This window comes from Miniopterus natalensis, chromosome 6, assembly GCF_054644295.1.
Source record: "Miniopterus natalensis isolate mMinNat1 chromosome 6, mMinNat1.hap1, whole genome shotgun sequence".
Classification (NCBI taxonomy): domain Eukaryota; kingdom Metazoa; phylum Chordata; class Mammalia; order Chiroptera; family Miniopteridae; genus Miniopterus; species Miniopterus natalensis.
Window position 1 is genome coordinate 64,977,708 of NC_142086.1, and position 18,822 is coordinate 64,996,529.

At 43.9% G+C, this 18,822-nt stretch overlaps 1 protein-coding gene across 1 annotated transcript in view; it reads left to right on the forward strand.

Annotated features, from left to right (window-relative positions):
* The window catches only part of TNIK (TRAF2 and NCK interacting kinase), a 298,718-nt gene that overhangs the window by 229,430 nt on the left and 50,466 nt on the right, over positions 1 to 18,822 (forward strand). The window contains exons 12-15 of the mRNA XM_087818327.1: positions 6 to 210; positions 7,165 to 7,275; positions 8,120 to 8,206; positions 9,289 to 9,477. Of these exons, the coding sequence (XP_087674453.1) occupies positions 6 to 210; positions 7,165 to 7,275; positions 8,120 to 8,206; positions 9,289 to 9,477 (592 nt within the window). The remainder of the gene's footprint in view (positions 1 to 5; positions 211 to 7,164; positions 7,276 to 8,119; positions 8,207 to 9,288; positions 9,478 to 18,822) is intronic.

Below are 18,822 nucleotides of genomic sequence, written 5' to 3' on the forward strand. Positions count from 1 at the left end.
CACAGCTCCATTCTGAACCTGCCCGGGGAGTCGACGCTGCGGCGGGACTTCCTGAGGCTGCAGTTGGCCAACAAGGAGCGGTCGGAGGCCCTGCGGAGGCAGCAGCTGGAGCAGCAGCAGCGCGAGAACGAGGAGCACAAGCGGCAGCTGCTGGCCGAGCGCCAGAAGCGCATCGAGGAGCAGAAGGAGCAGCGGCGGCGGCTGGAGGAGGTGCGCGCTGGCCCCGACTCTGGTCTCCAGGCCCACCCCACCCCAGGTGGGGCCTCAGCCCCTCGGAGCACCCAGGGGGTGAGGCCGAGTGCTCTTAGGAAGGGCTGGTGGCCTGACCTTGATGTCGTCACTTGCGAAAAGCAAGGGAGGCCTCAGCCCGCCAAGCCTCGCTCGGATATCCCCTTCTCCCTGAGGCCGCCGTGACCACCTTCCTTAAAGTCACCCCCTCCCTCCAGCACGTCCTCTTGTCGGCCCTGCTTTATTATTTTTACATGGCTCCTACCACCTTTACACACACTCTGTATGTACTTCCGTCCGTCTTTCTCTCCCCACTGGAAGGTAAGCCCCCGAGGATGGGATTTTGTCTCTTTTATCCCTGATGTATCCCCAGTGCCTGGAACAGTGCCTGGCACACAGTGGCTGCCTCATAAATACGTGTGGACTGAATGAACTCATGTACGAACCGAGTCAGTGCCTGAGAAGTGAAGTATAGGCGTGAACCGGACCCCAGTGGATACGCAGTGAGGCGTCGAGTATGGAAGAGCAGGGCCTGCTTTTGCCAGGGCTCCTTTGTCACTCCTCCGAACCCTGGGAAGGCATCACAGAGTCCTTCCAGACACCCTTTGTTACCCGGGCTTGTTTTTCAGCTTGTGGGCACGACTTGCCTTCACCTGCAGGCATTGCGCTCATTCCTGTGGGAAACCATACGCTCGGCATGGTTGGTCCCCGGGCGAGGCCCTCACCTTTGTGGTCTCACAGACGTTTACGAAAGCTTCCTTCCCAGAACCTTGCTCTGAGGCTTCCTTCCTGTGCCCGGTAAATCAAGGACCCTAGACCGTTAGGAAGCTGAGCAAGCGTAGGAAGCTGGGCAGCAGATGAAAGGTGCACTAAACTGCACAGTAACGGGGCAGCCGTTTTACAGTTTTCCCAAACACCGTCGTTATCTGTGTTCAGCCATTCACTTGCATTGTCAGGTGGCCACTGCAGTTAGAGGGTGGCGAACTGCAGGCAGCAGGAGCAGATTGCTTTTTAAATGGCTCATCCAGGTCCATCTTCCCTGGTTTAAATCAGTACGGGCCTCAGCCTCAGTTTGCAATAAATCCCACCCACCTCATTATGTCTCTGGATAATACTAGTATGCAGACCAGCAGCAATAACACCCAACAGCTGCAATTATTGAGTGACTCCTGTGTGCCAAGGACTGGGTGGGGTGCTTTGCTTATATCCCGGATCTCATCTACTATCATTAGCTCTTTGCATATATTCATCATTTCTAACGCTAAGTGCATATAATCTCCATTTAACAAGGGGAAACTGAGGTTCAGGAAGGGGAAATAATTGGTTCCATATGCCAGGACTGTTAAGTGCAAAGCCAGGATTCACACCAGGTCTCCCTGATCCCATTTACCTCGTGGGTCCTGAAACAGTAAATGTTTATAGGTACCAGAGCCTTGAACTGTGATGCTCAAAATTGGACCTTATAGGCTTCTGCAGGGAGCAGCAGGCAAGCGAAGCCCTTTCCCATCTAAGTATAGTCTGTAACACTGTGTGAAGAACACTCAGCACATGACAAGTTTGAAGCTCACCATCTTCTAGTCTCAGACTTACACTGTCAGAGGCGGGGGAAGGGAGCTGTGGGCGTCTCAGGCAGCTCTCAGGAGTGAAGTGCCACGCACAGCAGGGGAGCTGCCTGCACCCGTGGTTATTCTCCTGGGAACATATTAAAAGTCTGGCAGGGCCTTGCAGCTGTGCCCTGGTGTCTCCTTCAGCCCACCTAGCCAGTTTTGGCCCCTTCTGCTGGCCCCGTCCACATCTGCTGCCCTGGCCTGGGGTGGTGACTTGTGTTTCTGGTGTGCTGAGTAGGAACTTGGACTACATTGTCACATGGAAGCAGTTAAAGCCCATAGTTAGACTTGCAAATTTTGTATCACTGTGGTCAGGTAGGCATGTGTAGGCATGCAGGGTAATACATTCCCAGTTCCAAATAAAGGCCCTTTGGATGCCCTTTTGGTGACACAGGGCTGTGTAGGTTATAGCCTTTGTCTCTTCAGTGATCTCAGATGTCACCTCCTACCAGAGCTTTCTAAGGAAGCCCTGCATGTCCTTTGCTATTTATGGGTCACCACGTGGATTTGACTAGGTTCTAAATCAGTGTCTGCATATTCTTAGAAGGACTTTGTACACTGAATGTAGTCATTTATCAGCTTGTGAAAAGATGTGGCTTCCATCCAATTAAGTGATGGGTGTAAGACTCTCAGTACAAAGTACAACTTATAACTAAGTTCCAGGAACTTGTTTAAACCCAGCTCAGGTGAATGAGCCCAGCAATAGTGAGGTGAAGCGTGTAGAGGGCCTGTTTTACTTTTACTCAGTTCAAGAAAATGTTTCATTGCTTGGCCTAGACAAAGCACAAGTTATTTTATTCTCTACTATAGAGTTAGGGACCAGAAGGTATTGGGACATCCACTCTGGTCCTCTTTGCAAAAACTGACCTTGGGCAGAAGGTTTGTGGTGATGCCTGATTCTGCTCAGGGTTTGAGATGATATTTGTGATTTACATATTTTTTTCAACTTGCAAAGGGCCTTTTATACCTTCATTTTGGAAAGAGTGTATTTAAGTCATAGGAATGAATCAGATTGACTCCAGGAGCACCAACTTGCTCCATGGTAGTAACTTTTATTCTTCAGAGCATTGCGTTAAGTTTTTCAAGCAATCTGGTCTCATTCAGTGTCCTTCCAGACCCTTATGACAATGTCCAGTGATAAGACAGCCAGTTCTGCCTAACAAATATTATACTGGTTTGGTTCTATTGCCGAAAGGTTTTTGCTTTGTTTTGTTTTTGTTTTTGTGAGGAAATACCACCACTATCTTATTGGGTAATAACAGTGGAGTCATGATGTACAAAATTAGAGACTGGCAGTCTAAGCAGTGAGTTCCCTATAAGCCTCTAACTTTTTATGGTGAGTGACTGAAGCTTTCAAGGATATTGGGCTCGACTGTTGTTGTTTTGTTTTTTTGTTTTGTTTTTTAATTTATCTTTATTGTTGAAAGTATTACAGATGCCCCCTTTTCTCCTTCGTTGATCCCCTGCCCCCCTACGGCCTTCTGCACACTATTGTCTATGTCCATGGGTTATGCATATAAGCATATAAGTTCTTTGGTTAATCTCTCCCCCTTCACTCCCCCACCCCCTGCCTTCCCTCTGAGATCCCTCAGTCTGTTCCATGCTTCTGTGTCTCTGGATCTGTTTTGTTCATCAGTTTATTTTGTGCATTATATTCCACATGTGAGTGAGATCATGTGGTACTTGACTTTCTCTGACTGGCTTATTTCACTCCTTCTAGCTAGATTTATTCCCTTATTTTCTTTTTCTTCTACCTTTCTCTAAGATGACAAATAGATACTATGCCAGTGCCAACCGTAGGTGGGTCTCTGTTTAGAAAAACATTCTTAGGTCTTGTCTGTGCTCACATAAAAGAATATTCTGGCCTGGAGGGCTAAGAATGGTGAAGGGGTGGCCCGAGGCTCTGCAAGGCTTTCTTCCCTCCTCTTGCTGCCCAATCTCTAGTAGTCAATGCAACAAGTTATCAGTGGTATCAGGCCCTCTATTGGATATAGTGGGAGGTAAAACTTGGAGTGGAACAGAGATCCTGTCCACAAATCGCTTTCAGCCTAGGTTGCAGAGTGGGTAAGACATACTCAGATAACCATAATACAAGATACAATGTGATGTAACCTGTAAGTAGTAATAGGAAGGGACATACTGACACAGAAATACTGTGTTTTCTTTTTTTGCCCCAAGTTTTTTACTCAGTTTAGTTCAACAAAATCTTCTGTGCACCTTTTAGGTGTCAGGCTCCCCGAGTGAGGGGCTGGGGTTCCACCAGGATCAGGCCTCAAAGAGCTGCTTCTAGAAAGAGTCATCAGAGCTTTGTCTGCTTGAGGCCCAGGACTCGGCCTTTCTCTCACATGTTTTGGTTTGTCCCCTCCAACAGCCCGATGCCCAGGAGGGAAGAGAGCAAACGTGTTTTCCTGGAAAGGCATTAACGTGGAGACACAGCAGCTAGGGACTGGCAAGGTGCCCTCGGAAGGCTGGGAAAGTGATTTATTTTTCCAACCTCGCCACAGGAACCAAAGCCCTGGCAGATGCCTCCTGAGTTAGTGGCAGCTGATCTGAGTGAGATCACTATTAATTATTAGTCACTTTTGAGTATCTTTCTCAGAAACTACAGAGTACTTGGGAAGCCCAGACCCCCTTGAATTGCAGTCAATACTGTGTACACCTTGTACAGGGACCTGAGTGGCAATGTAATTATAAAACAGTATTGATTCCTAGCAAAAAAGGTCGAAAATGTTCAAATCCTTCACATAAAAATCAGCTAAATCTTCTCAGGGCTTAATATTTTTGCCTCAAGAAAGAGACCAATGGGGGAGTAAAAACCTTGAAATGTTAGCTAAATCAGAGCTATTTCCTGCCAGGACCTAGATCTATACACATAATTATTTTATTCTCTGTGCCGGCATTGATTTGCTTTGGTTGAGTGTTGCAAATATCTTTCTGTTTTGGGTCCGTAATCCAAATTATTCAGCCAGTTGCCAGGATGATGTTTTCTACTCACATCTTCCTGTATTATCTTTTCTGTAAAACACTAATCGCGTGTCTGGAACTTGACTTGTACCTGTCCTCTTTCCCTTCCCCAAACCTGCTTTTTCTCCTCTATCCACCAGCTGCCCCACTCCTCAGCCGGGAGCACCACTCACCCTCACACACCCCAGAGTCACCCAACTGCCTACTTTATTTTGGCCCAGTTCTAATTTCTACTTCTAAGTTGGCATCCACTCCAGTCCTGTTAAAATAACTGAAAACTCTGGGTAGGTTTTCATCGTTCTTCCTTTTGGCTGCATCCCCGCCCTCAGCAGTTAGGAACATGGACTTTCCCACTGCCTTTGCCTCACCCTCAGTGCCCTGCCCTTCGCTCCCCGGATCCAGAGAACGACTGGCACTGCATTCCAGCTCCTAGGCTTGCCCCCTCCCCAGGGTGTTACGAGGCCTCTTGAAAATGCAAGTCTGATTATGGCATTTGACTGCATATAGTTCTCCAGTGGCTCCCCGTTGTCTGCGATCTAAAATGGACAAATAACTGTTGATCTGGACTGGATAGATGTTGAGCCTCAAAAGATGCAGCTTATCTCCCGAGCCTCAGAGGTGACAGGAAGACAGCAACCCAGAGGACTGCAGGCAGGCGCCACATCAGAAAGGCCTCCTCTTTCTGGGCTGCTTTGAAGTTTGGAGTATCTGTGGTCATAGGGGCTGTGACAGAGCTTTTGTACTAGAAAGCTGTTTCCCTGGCTAGGCAGAGCTAGCTTGTCAGTGGGGCACAGTCACAATCTGTGCTGTTTGAGTAACTCATGTTTCCTCAGCTGGTCAGTGGGTTGTTGTTGAGACTATTACAAGGGAATGGACCCCCTGAGATGCCCTCTCCAAACAGTGTTTGAGGAAGAAATCCTAATGCCAGTACCGGCTCTGACACAAAGGGAAGGGCCTGTGGCATTTCTCAAAAGGGGCACTGATGGCACAGGGCATGGAAAATACTTCGTAATGTTTGACTCTCCTGCGTATTGCCGGATGTTTAGCAACCCTGACCTCTAAGTGACAGGCATGTCCCTCAGTCATTGGGACAACCAGAAATCCTCCCTCATTCCCCACACATTCCAAATGCTCCAGGGACTGGGGAGCAGTACTATCCCCAATTGAGAAACATTGGCTCCTGTGACAACGAAGATGTCCCTCTTTCCTGAGAGTATAGTGAGGAGCTGGATTAATTTGTGATCTTTCTGTCACTCCTGTTGCCTCTTCACCTGTTGTAAGTGATTGAACTCCGATTGGAGTCACATTTCTTGGCTTTGAAATCAAGCTTCACCACTTACTGGGTTTGACCTTGAATGTGGGCATGACTTTAAACAATTATTGATGTCTCTGTGCCTCAGTTTTCTCTTATAAAATGGAGGATAATCATCATATCTGCCTCCGAGGATTTTTGTGAAGGTTAAATAAGATAAAGCATGAAAGGTGCTTACCGCAGTGTCTGTTGTCAGAGGCGTGGTAACTGGGTGAGATGATTGGTAATTAGTGGTTCCTGAGCTTAAGGGTCTTACTTGAGTGAGAAGGTGAAAAAGTGAATACTTGAGAAAATAAAGAAAGGCCGCATGGTGTATCAGAAAGGGTGGTGGATTGGGTGGGAATCAGTACATTTTGTTGTACCCTGAGCCATTAATCCCTGTGTGGCCTTAAATGTGTCACTTCACCTCTCTGGTCTTCGCTTTCTGTAGCTGTAAAGTGTTTGCCCTGCACGGTGTCGAACAGACGAATGACATGAGCACTGTGAATGTGCTTTAAAGAGTCTCATAAACAGTATAAGATGTAGTGAGTAACTTACTGTACCTTGGTGTTTCTACCCTGATTCAAAAACCCCCATCGGCCAATTGGGAGAATGCACTTAATGGGAACTTTTCGGGAGAGATGTATAAGCCCACAGTCCACTTGCAAGGTAAATAGCAGGGTGTCTGCGTGACACTGAATTGCTCTGTCACCTCATTTTATTTTATTTTTTACTTTCAATGTTATTTTGTGCTGGTTTCAGGTGTACAGCATAGTGTTAGACCATCGTACACTTTGCAAAGTGTTTTTCTCCATATTCTCAGTACCCGTGGTTATCACGGTATCATTGACAGTATTCACCGCGCTGTCCACATCCCTGTGACAATTTCGTAACTACCAGTTATACCTCCTACCCCATTCTTGCCAACGGGTCCCCGATGACACGGGAGAGAGCCCTGGGGCATGCAGCATCTCTCATGCAGGGCTCCCGCGGGCAGCCCTGCGGCTTCCCCTCGGCCGCCAGCCCCCGCCCGTGTGTGCGGTCCCTTCATGCCGCCTGCTTGTCCCCCCGCAGCAACAGCGGCGCGAGAAGGAGCTGCGCAAGCAGCAGGAGCGCGAGCAGCGCCGCCACTACGAGGAGCAGCTGCGGCGGGAGGAGGAGCGGCGGCGAGCCGAGCACGAGCAGGTACAGCCGGGCGGGCGGCAGCTGCCCCGGCGGCCCCGGGGTGAGCTCCAGCACCAGCTGCCTCTGGGGCGTGGTCACCTTCTCTTAGCGCTGCTCCATTCAAGCAGGTTTTTAGTCTTTCTCAAGCAACTCTCCTCACCTGGTCAAGAAGTCAAACGCACAGCCTTGGCAACATCCACTCATTCAGCCTGGCCTCCTGCCCAGGCCACAGTCCCCCCACGCCTTGATCCGACTCTCCCCACCCGGGGTGTCTACTTTGAAGGGAGCTCCGAAGCACGTTTCGCGAGCCACGTCTTCCCCTTGCATTGCTTCAGAAGAGCTTTTCTACTCGGGCAGTCTCCGGTGTCCATGACTTTGAGCCGTCGATGCAGGCCCCTGGCTTTGTTAGAATCACACCGAGCGCGGTGAAACTCCGCAGGGTGGTTCCATTACAAAGGCAATGCGCAACGGCCCGCAACAATGACTTCATCCCTGCCGCCTGCACAGGAGCCGCCGCACTTTATAGCATTGTTAATCCCGGTAGCCCATAGAGAGGGAACCTGTAATGAAAAGCTTTCAAATGTCGCTGGGCTTATTAAGACCGGGTAGTCCCAGCAAAGCGCTGAGCCACCCCGGGCAGCTGTTGCAGGTAGCCGGCTTGTGCTTTTGACTGCATTGAAATGCTTGTGCTTCAGGGCCCCGCACTTTTCCTGTTTTGTGAGGAGGTGTCTGGGTGTGGGTTTTTTTTTCCCCTCCTTCCTTTCACACTTTACTTGGCAGCTCCTGTCACCTTTGAAATTACCGGTTCTTTCTCTCTCTTTCTCTCTTTGTGTTCCTCTGAATTCTCTGCTGCCTGCCTCTCCAGGAGTACATCAGGCGACAGTTAGAGGAAGAGCAGAGACAGTTAGAGATCTTGCAGCAGCAGCTACTGCATGAACAAGCTCTACTTCTGGTAATGGGAAAGCCGAGAGCCAGCTCGCCTGCTCTGTGTTCATCGTATGTGTGTGTGCTTCCGTGTGTGTGTGTGTGTGTGTGTGTGTGTGTGTGTGTGTGTCTGTCCTCCTAACGTGCCAGTCCAGAGGAGGAGAGAGCCTCCAAGCCTCCCGGACCTCGAAAATCTCACGGACACTTCATTTCCTGACCCAGTTTTCGGAGTCTCAATGCATTTCATACACTTGTTACGTATTCTTTATTATCTCCCTCTATCTGTAGAACGTCAACATGAATCCAGCCTTATTATAAGTTTAGACTATTTTTGAGACCCACTGTGTTTATTGCAGAGTGGTTTTTAAGGTCATGGGCAACATGCTAGAAAACAATCACAGCAAAACGGGCCTCTCCATAAGAACCCACTCAGCTCTGCAGTCATGTTTCATTTGCAGGCTATTAGTTTTACCCTCATGATGGGAACATTTTGTGTTCCCTGCTCAGGCAGGCAGCTTCCACTTGAAGTACTTTTTATTATTATTGCAGGGCTCTCCAAATGAGTTCGGTGTCTTTTTTTTTTTTTAACTGAACTTTTTATTCGGTGGCACTGTATTTTTTAGCCTGTATATAAGCTTGTTGATGGCTTTTGTTGATGAAAGTTCTGTTAAACAAATAATGATTTAGGCAACATCTTTAGCTAGTCTTCTAGTTTTGTACTTAATTTTACATGTTTCAGTGGTTTAATTACTAAATCAGGAAGTGGATGGCTCCTTAAAGGGGCTGTGTACCGACCATCCAGATGTCCTCATTATTGCCACTTTCCTGGCTATAACTCATCAAGAAAAAGATGCTTTGCAATGGGTGGTGTTCTGTAGGGATTACCATTAAAGCAATAGCGTTTTCATGAGATGCCACATTCTGTGTAGATGTTAAGCCAAACCTGTAGCTTATATCCATGCCACATCCTAATATCCTGTGATTCTATCATTACTAAGGTCCTTTTGTTACTTAGCATCCCTTTGGACTCCATTGCATGCTTAGCAGGTACTGGCCAGTGGTTTCTGTATGGTGATTTGGCTTTTCTTCGCTCTTTCCTGACCTGGACAGGAATATAAGCGTAAACAATTGGAAGAACAGAGACAAGCAGAAAGACTGCAGAGACAGCTAAAGCAAGAGAGAGACTACTTGGTTTCCCTTCAGCATCAACGGCAGGAGCAGAGGCCTGTGGAGAAGAAGGCACTGTACCATTACAAAGAAGGGATGAGTCCTAGTGAGAAACCAGCGTGGGCCAAGGAGGTAAGCGAGCAAGCAAGTGTGACCACATCCTGTTGGCCAGGTTATTGGCAATAATGAGTCCATCAGAAGTGGAGAGTCAAACTAGTGCTGTGGGCCTAGGAGACTGTTCATTGTAAGGTGCACACACTTTACTTCTGGAAGAGCCATCGCATTATTTCTGTAGAGAAATGGCAAGTCACCTTAATTTTTATTTTTTGTATCTTTGCGAATACAGTGGGTTTTTGTGAAAAAAAAACAGGAAGTAGAAAAATCATTTTCCTTGTAGGAGTCCAGCAGAGCTTGGAGCATGAGGATTTTTAATAACTTTTCCATGGAATTTTATGACCAAAGAAGTAAGGAATTCTAGGTAAAATCATTTGTTTTGCAAGTTCTTCCAAAGTAGTGATTCTTTCTTTGCTCAACTATGGAAGGATTTTTCAGGAACTTGGCTCTGTGATGAGCTATTTAAAAAAATCTCATTAATAACTGTTGGGATCGTAGGAAAAAAAGAGTGATAACCAAATGGACAAAACAAACAATCAAAATAATAATTCCAGCCAAGATCAACAACTATTCTACAGAGTCACAGTATCACCTCGTGTGTGTAAAACCTGGTTTTTGCTTCTGTCCTTATTTGTGGAACCTAGTGATTTCCTTTATTTTCTTGTGAGTATAGCTCATCATTTAAAAGGATGTTGGCATTATTTTGTGTTTTGCTCTAGTATCTTCAGGTATTTATAGCTAGAGATTATTTGAAATTGTCTAGACCAAAATATTCCCGGAATCAGATTTCTTACGTAAGATCCTATTTTTATGAAAATTTCCTTTTTATTATTTTATTTTTATTTTTCTGTTTTCTTAAATATGTATAGGAAATGTTTGAAATGATGTTGTCCCAATGTTAATGACAATTGTTTATGGGAGGAAGAAACTATAGAGTTTTTTTCTTTAAATCTTTTGTAATGATTATGGACTGTTTTTACAAAAATAATCTTTTTCTTTTAAAACTTAAAAAACTAAATTTGTAGAGAAAATCATTTAATTTGCTGTAAAGAACATGTTTGAACATTTTCCCTTTGAGTCTATAAATATGATTTGCACTTACCTATGTCTGTAACAGTTGCCTCTCTTAGATCAATAATTCCAAGTTTATGATCCTACTCCCAGGTACAGCACTGACCCCTTAATAACCTACCTGTTCTTGCAGCTAAGCAGAATCACTATGCTATTAAACAGCCCTTGATATGCATCCTGGCTGGCAGACATGTGCCACCTCCTTCCATTGTTAAACCATTTTCTAGCCATGCCACATTAAAGCCCTCAGCTAAGCCAGACTCACAGCTCCTGATTATGGCAGCTGTTCAGAAGACTGAAAAACTAGTCCCTACTAAGCTAATTCCAGTAGCACCTGCAGAAATGAATGATTCCAGATCAAGAGGCATATTTGAGCATCACTCATGGAAGAAAGAAGGGCCAGCTTGTTCTATTAGACTTGATCTTGAAGAACAACTGAAGCCCCAGGAGCCTCAAGGACCATAATGCAATCTCCAAAGCAATCTTGCTCACAAGGATGTAGCCCAACTCCAGAGTTGGAGTCTAAGGTCATTTGTATGTCCTCTCCCAACATCTCCAAAGTGATAAGTCCCCAGTTGTCCATTACTGCAATTAAGGTGGGCCCTAGAGACTCATGTGGACCTCGGCCAGGAGGGGCATGAACTCATACATCCTTACAAGTACTTTACCTCCAAGAAGTGCTGCATCACTAAATGACCTCTCCTTGACGCATGACCACCTGACCTTCAGTGTTCCCAGCGCCAAGCACGAGATTAGCACAGGGACACCTGCAGATCCCATTGGAGAAGACCGTGATTCCTTGCAGAGCATCCCAGAATTCATCCCTTCCCCTCTGCAGCTCCCTCATGCACAAATGTACCAAAAAAGGGGGAAAAACCTGAAGCATTTCCACTTCCTTCCTTGCGCCTCTACTAAGCATGTTGCAGTTTGAACTTGACCACTTTGACTCCTTTGTTTTCTAGTTACTGTTCCTCCTCATCATTAAATGTCCTGGCCAATTCTGTCTATTCAGAATAGTTCATAGTTCCCAAGCTTGCAGAAGCCAAGGAATTCCTGAGGACAAATCTTTGCAGACATCATCGAGGCAGTTTTCTCGAACCCCTGATTCCCCTGGCAGCACAGGCTCCTAGCAATAAAAGGAACACAGCAGTTGGGCACACAAACAGCATGGTTGTGTCATCAAGCACTCCTGAGGTGCGGTTCCCTGGCCATCACAAGTCTGGACCACCTCCAGGGGGCGACATCTTCCAAGGTCCCTGGCTGCCTTAGCAACTGGTGTTCTTCCTTTGGGCTTCATGCCCTTCTAGACATGTGGGAATATTCTTGGGGATTTCATATTTAGTCCTATCTTCCTGGCTGTGGTTAACAATCCAGCTTTCAACTAACCATCAATCTACCCATGAAATAGTTCCCAAGGCTTAGAGTGGGTGTTCATATTTCAGAAGAAAGATAAGGCATTTAGATGATAAAATGAGTGACAAGTGCTATATTTGGGATTGGAGCAACTGGTGTACAAATAACAACAAATAATTGTCTGCCTTGGTTTGATTCATCATTATTTTAACACCCATTTCTTAAAATGGGAATAAAAATGAGTGTGAGGATCCTTGTCTTCTTAATCTTTTAATGTTTCTCATGAGCAATATGCAAATTTATCTCTTAAAGCATTATTTACAGATCTCTTTTCTTATAGTAGGGAGGTAGGTGGGACTCAAAGTAGCCAAACAGTAATATATATTTCAAGACTTTAGATATGGACAGAATCTCTAGCTCAGCACTGTCTTAATGATCAACTGATGAAAAGAACCTGGGTTAAAACCTCTTTTGAAAGTAGAATAAAAGGTGCCTTTTCTTTTTCAAATGCATCCTCTGTCAGGATGTAAATTTGAAAATATCCTCACCAGGAAGGAGTGGGCAGCTGTGCCCGTGCCATGGTCTCCTGCGCTTTTTGCCCCATGTGCCATTGAAGGTTCCACCAGGCTTCTCCCCACGGCAGCCTCCTCTGGGCTCTGCTCCAGTGTTTGTTTCTAACTCAGCTCCACAGCTCTCATTGAGATGGGTTTTCCTTCTTTGATTACTTTCCACCCACCCACTTCTCTTCCTTATTCCAAACAGACATTCTGTCCTTGAAATGTAATGTTGTTATAATGCTCCTTCCCCTGTGTTTTTGTTGTTTCATCTTGTAAAACATAAGCCATCACCGCATTTCTCATTACCTTTCTCATCAGTTTGTGGAATGCAGTAAGAGCAAATGAAAATACTTGATCATTTGCAAATCTTGTTGAGCTCTTTCCTCTCACCTTTTACTGAGTATCAATCTGTCCTGAATGTCACACTTGACTTTGATTCTCAGATTTCAGCCAGAAAAAAACACTAATGTCTCTATTAAAAGGAAGGGGGTTATTCTCACATGTTTCAAATTCTCTGCCATTTCTGGATTGGGATGGAAGTCAGATTTGTTCTGTGAAAACATCAGCAAAATTTGAAAGTCTTTTTTTTCTCACTGTCACTTTTCGAATGATGAAGTTTCCTTTTCTTATAATGAAACAGGTTCCTTTCCTACAAATTGTACCCGATTGGCTGGACCTGCAATAACTGTGTATGTGCCTTCCTGCCCCGCCCCCATACTTTTGTGTGTGTGTGTTGTTGTTGTGTGTGTGTTTTTGCACCAACACAGGGCAGTGACAGAATGCTCTGTCAACATGAGATTGTATTTTAATTTTTTTAACACTCTTTCATATTCTCTCTCTGTGATGCATGCTAGTCATCTGTCCATGTTTTGTTTGGCAAATATTTTGGAATTTGGATCCCTGTTCATAAGAACTCCTTCTCTGTTTGGTTTTCTCTGCTGTACATGGACGTGTTGTTTTCTTTAATGAGTTATTTTACATATGAGGTTCCTAAATTGCCATTCGAGAGTTTGCAGCTCTGCACCCATCTTTCCTCAGTCTCTGCTTATCTCTCTTAAGATTGAGCTTGAGAGAGACCTAGAAGGAAGCTGTAAGGCATTTGAGTTCAAGTTCTAGTTCTCTGCTTTGTGACCTGGGACAAATCTTGTAGCCGTCTTGAGACTCAGCTCCCCATCTGCACTGCCTGCCTTACAGTCAGGAGGATCCTGGGCAATCATGTATGTGAGTTTGCCATTGAAACTATAGACACTGTACAGCTGCAAATTAAATATAATATTCAATATATATACATTTTATTCCCAAGGCATTGTCACCCACAAGGAATATGTGTTTTGCCTCTTTTGTGTCTGGTTTGGATTTCACATGCATCTCTCATATTCTGTCCCTGCCTTTCCCAGTCATAGATGCATACATCTTCATTTCCTGTCTCAGCTTAAGATTTGCCCCATTATTTTTAAGTTATGTGCTTCCTTCATATGAGGATCAGTATTTTTCTCTGGAATCATTGCTTAGGACCCCCTTGGAAAAGTAGTTCAAACCCTCACCTTCAGACAAGATTGCATTTTAAACATTTCATATAAATGAGTCTTCCCTGTCCTCAAAGGTACCTCACAGAAGCGGTATTCCCAGTCTTACTCAATAACACCCTGCCCATGTGGTTTTGACAGAGGACAAGGTAACTCAATTCTTTATGTGACCAGCAAGCCCAGGGTCAAAATATATAATGGGCACTTAAAGGTTATTTGTTGACTTGTCTTTTTCTCCAACATTGCCTATAAAGACAAAAATTCAAACTGTTTTGTTCAGTGGGAATAAAACTAAAATTCCCATAAAATTGTGTTCAATTCACCACATATTAGCTCTTAAGGTCTTCTAAGACCTTCATAGATCCCACAGGTCCTACATCATATAAAATATTATTAAAATGTACCCATATGACAATAAATATATTTTTGCTGTCAACATTTTTTAAATCACTTCTATAATATTGTTTTGAAATTCTCTCAGCAAATATTCATTATTGCTATGTGAGAGATCGTAAGTTATAAATTGTTTTCAAGTGTACAAAGCAATTTAAAAATTGACATTGATATAATGTTTTCTTTTATACATGTTTAAATATATTTTTATTTCTATGGAAAAAATTTTGGAAACCGTGTAATCAACAAATTTATTTTCAGGTCTTCTGTATTTGTAAGCTTTTATACATCTCAGAGGCCTTAGACATCACTCCTATAGTGCCTGGTGGACAATATAGTAGCCCTGCCTGGAGAAGAATTTTATTTCTAAGACCACAGTTATTTTTTCTTTTTCCCTATAATACTGTAATAAGTAGTATAGCATTTCTGCAGAAGTGATCCAAACCTCTCCAAAGTCATTTAGTTTTGATGTTAAAATGATCCTTTTAATATGAAAAAATTTTGCTTTTGAGTCTCTCCTAATCTTATTCTCTATATTTATTGATAATCCCTTCACCTATGAAATCCTTTATGATAGATTTATTTTATTGGTATGGTGTGGCACCTTGACACTCTGTCTGATGCTACTAGAACACTCTTTTTTGGGGGTGATATTTTACATCTTCTTGGCAACAGGAGATTGGAGTGGCAGCTCAGCTAATAGATGTTTTTTGAGTTTGTGCAATGCAGATTGAAACATATCTTTACTGTACCCTAGTTTTCAATCACACATATCCTTATTCGGGGGGGGGGGGTACTTCTTTTGTCTCGCATATTTCTCTCTCATTCAGTTAGTACACATGAGATGTGATGAATCAGGAGGTGTTGGCCCAGTATCAAAATAATCAGAAGGGCCTGCTCCTGGATACACTGCTCAGCTTCTCTGTCCATCTGAAACTGCCGTTAGGATGTTTTATTTAATATCTTTCTTCTAATACTTATGCAATGTGCAGCATTACCTTCCTAAATACCTTAGGACAAGATTTTCTTCAGACAAAGAAATAAAGGGGAAATATCTGGAATATGAAACTTTTAGAGGTGTTTCAGAGGAGGGAACTGTGGGGGGTCAGAAGAAGCCACCCCAAGATGTTCCTCAGTGGTAAACAGATTACTTTGAGCTAAAGGCAGTTTTACTCAGTCTCAAGTGAAACTTCTGCCCTTCCCTTAACTACCTAGAAGAACTTGACTCAGGACAATAGAAAAGATGGAGGCGGACTGAATGGAAGCTACACTGACACTCTCCCGGGACCAAACTGAAATTGCAACTAAAATATAGAAAAACCATTCTGAGTAATCAACTGCAACTGAAGACTAGCTAGAAAGCACCCTCATAACCAAGGACAAAAAGTGGAGACCACATAGAGACTGGTAGGAAGTACAGAGGCACAAGAGGGCTGGCTGGACTCCCACAGGCAGCAGCTGAAGGTCCAGAGGGATATCTCAACTGGGGGGCTTCCCACTGAGAACTCTGGGGCCTAAACCCCAGGCTGGGCTTCCTAGCCAAGAGCGCCAGAACAGAGAAAGGTGCCCACATAACGTCTGGATGTGAAAAGCTGCCAGGTACCTGTCTGCCAGGGAGAGACTGCTGGAAATGCAGACACCCTCTTAAAAAGCCAATGCACAAAGTTTCATGTGCAGCCACTCACTTTGATCTCCAGCAGAGGGAGGGCAGAGTGGACTGGAGCTATATGAGAAGAATCTAGGATTGTGAGCTCTGAAGATAGAGGTCAGAGGGCATCCCTCTGGATTCCTGTGCCGAGTCATTCCCCCATACTGCTGAGGCAGACATTTACCTTCTAAGCAGCTTTTACCTGAGGAGGAAGCAATTGCTCCACCCTGCTGGAAAATCTCTCACCCTACCCTGAGGAGTTTCTACAGCCTGAGGCTCATTAAGAGAATCAGATTAATCAGCCTGTAGGCAGAGGTGGACCTCAGAGTGCTTTGAGTCTTTGCCTGATCTGCATCTGGACTCAGGCCTTGGAAAAGCAGACTTTGATGTGTGTCTTGGTCCTGCCAAATGCACCCAGCCCCAACCGAGGGAACATCAAGCTGTGGGTTTCTGATAGCTTCAAACAGGCTACTCAAGGCCAGTCACAAACAGTCTGACATTGGCCTGCTTCAGAGACCCCCAAAAAGACTGAGAGTCCTAGCAGATCTACCTAATACATAGAAACAAACCCAAGTAGGCAGCCAAAATGGGGTGCCCCATTTGAAAGAACAAGAGAATTCTGCAGATGACAAGCTAAGTGAAATGGAGATAAGCAATCGTTCAGATATAGAATTCAGAATACTGATTGTAAGGATGATGAGAAAAGGTAGGGAAACTATGAAGGAAATTGAGAATGACATAACAGAAATAAAGAATACATTGGAAGGAATAAACAGCAGATTAGGGGACGCTGAGAATCTAATCAGCAAACTAGAACACAGGGTAGGAAAAAACCACTCAATCAGAGATCCAAAAAGAAAAAACAATTAAAAAACTGGAGGACAGTTTAAGGGAGCTGTGGGACCATGAAATGTAACAATATTTGCATTATAGGAGTACCAAAGGGGGAAAAGAATAAGCAAGGGATAGAGAATTTGTTTGAAAAAATAATGGCAGAAAACTTCCCTAACCTGGTGAAGGAAAAAGTCACACAAGTTCAAGAGGCACAGAGTCCCAAGCAAGAAAAATCTAAAGAGACCCACACCCAGACACATCATAAAATGCCAAAAATTCAAGACAAAGAGAGAATCTTAAAGGCAGCAAGAGAAAAGCAATCTGTTACCTGCAAAAGAGCTCCCATAAGGCTGTCAACTGACTTCTCATCAGAAACTCTACAGGCCAGAGGGAATGGCGTGACGTATTCAAGGTAATGCAAAACAAGGATCTGAAACCAAGACTACTCTATCCAGCAAGGCTATCATTCAAAATAGATGGTGAAGTAAAGAGCTTCCCAGACAAAAAAAAAAAAAGCTAAAGGAGTTTATCACCACCAAACCAGCATTGCAGGAAATGTTAAAGGGACTGCTGTAATTTGAAGTAGAAATAGAGACAGAAACATAGGTATAAAGAAGTAAAATGGCAATAGATAAGTATCTATCAATAATAACTTTACATGTGAATGGATTAAATGCTCCAATAAAAAGGCATAGGGTGGTTGAGTGGATAAGAAAACATGGCCCAAATATATGCTGTCTACAAGAGACCCACCTCAGAACAAGACTCACACAAGATAAGAGTGAAGGGATGGAAAAAAATTTTCCATGCAAATAGAAATGAAAAAAAAAAGCTGGGGTAGCAATACTCATATCGAACAAAATAGACTTCATAATGAGAGACAAGAAAGGTCACTACCTAATACTAAAGGAATCGATCAACAGGAGGACATAACCCTGATAAACATATATGCACCCAATATAGGAACTCCTAAATTTATAAAAAACTTCTAGAGGACTTTAAGGGAGAGATCGACAGCAATACAGTCATTCTAGGGGACTTTAACACCCCACTGACTTCACTGGATAGGACTTCCAGACAAAAAAACAAGGAAACAGTGACCCTAAATGACACACTAGATCAGATGGTTTTAATTGACATTTACAGAATATTTCACTCCAAAGCTGCAGAATATACATTCTTCTCAAGTGCACGTGGGACATTCTCAAAGATAGACCACATGTTAGGACACAAAACAAGTCTCTACAAGGTCAGCACTTCGAAAATTTATATGGAACCCAAAAAAGACCCTGTATAGCCATGGCAATCTTGAGAAAGAAGAACAAAGTTGGAGGGATCACAATACCAGATATCAAGTTATACTACAAAGCCACTGTAATCAAAACAGCCTGGTACTTGCACAAGAACAGAGATAGATCAGTGGAACAGAACAGAGAACCCAGAAATCGACCCAAGCCATTAAGCTCAATATTTTGCAATAGAGGCAAGAACATACAACGGAGTAAAGACAATCTCTTTAATAAATGGTGTTGGGAAAATTGGACAGGTACATGCAAACAAATGAAACTAGACCACCAACTTACATCATACACAAAAATGAACTCAAAATGGATAAAAGACTTAATTGTAAGACTTGAAACCATAAAAATCCTAGAGGAAAATGTAGGCAGCAAAATCTCAGACATCTCTCGTAGCAATATGTTTGCTGATACATCTCCTAGGACAACAAAAACAAAGGATAAAATGAACAAATGGGACTAATCAAAATAAAAAGCTTCTGCACAGCAACAGAAACCATCAACAAAATGAAAAGGGAGCCCACTGTATGGGAGAACATATTTACCAATGACACATCTGATATATCCAAAATATATAAGGAATTCATACAACTTAAAAAGGAAGACAATCCAATTAAAAAATGGGCAAAGAACCTAAATAGACACTTCTCCAAAGAGGACATATAGATGGCTAAGAGACATAT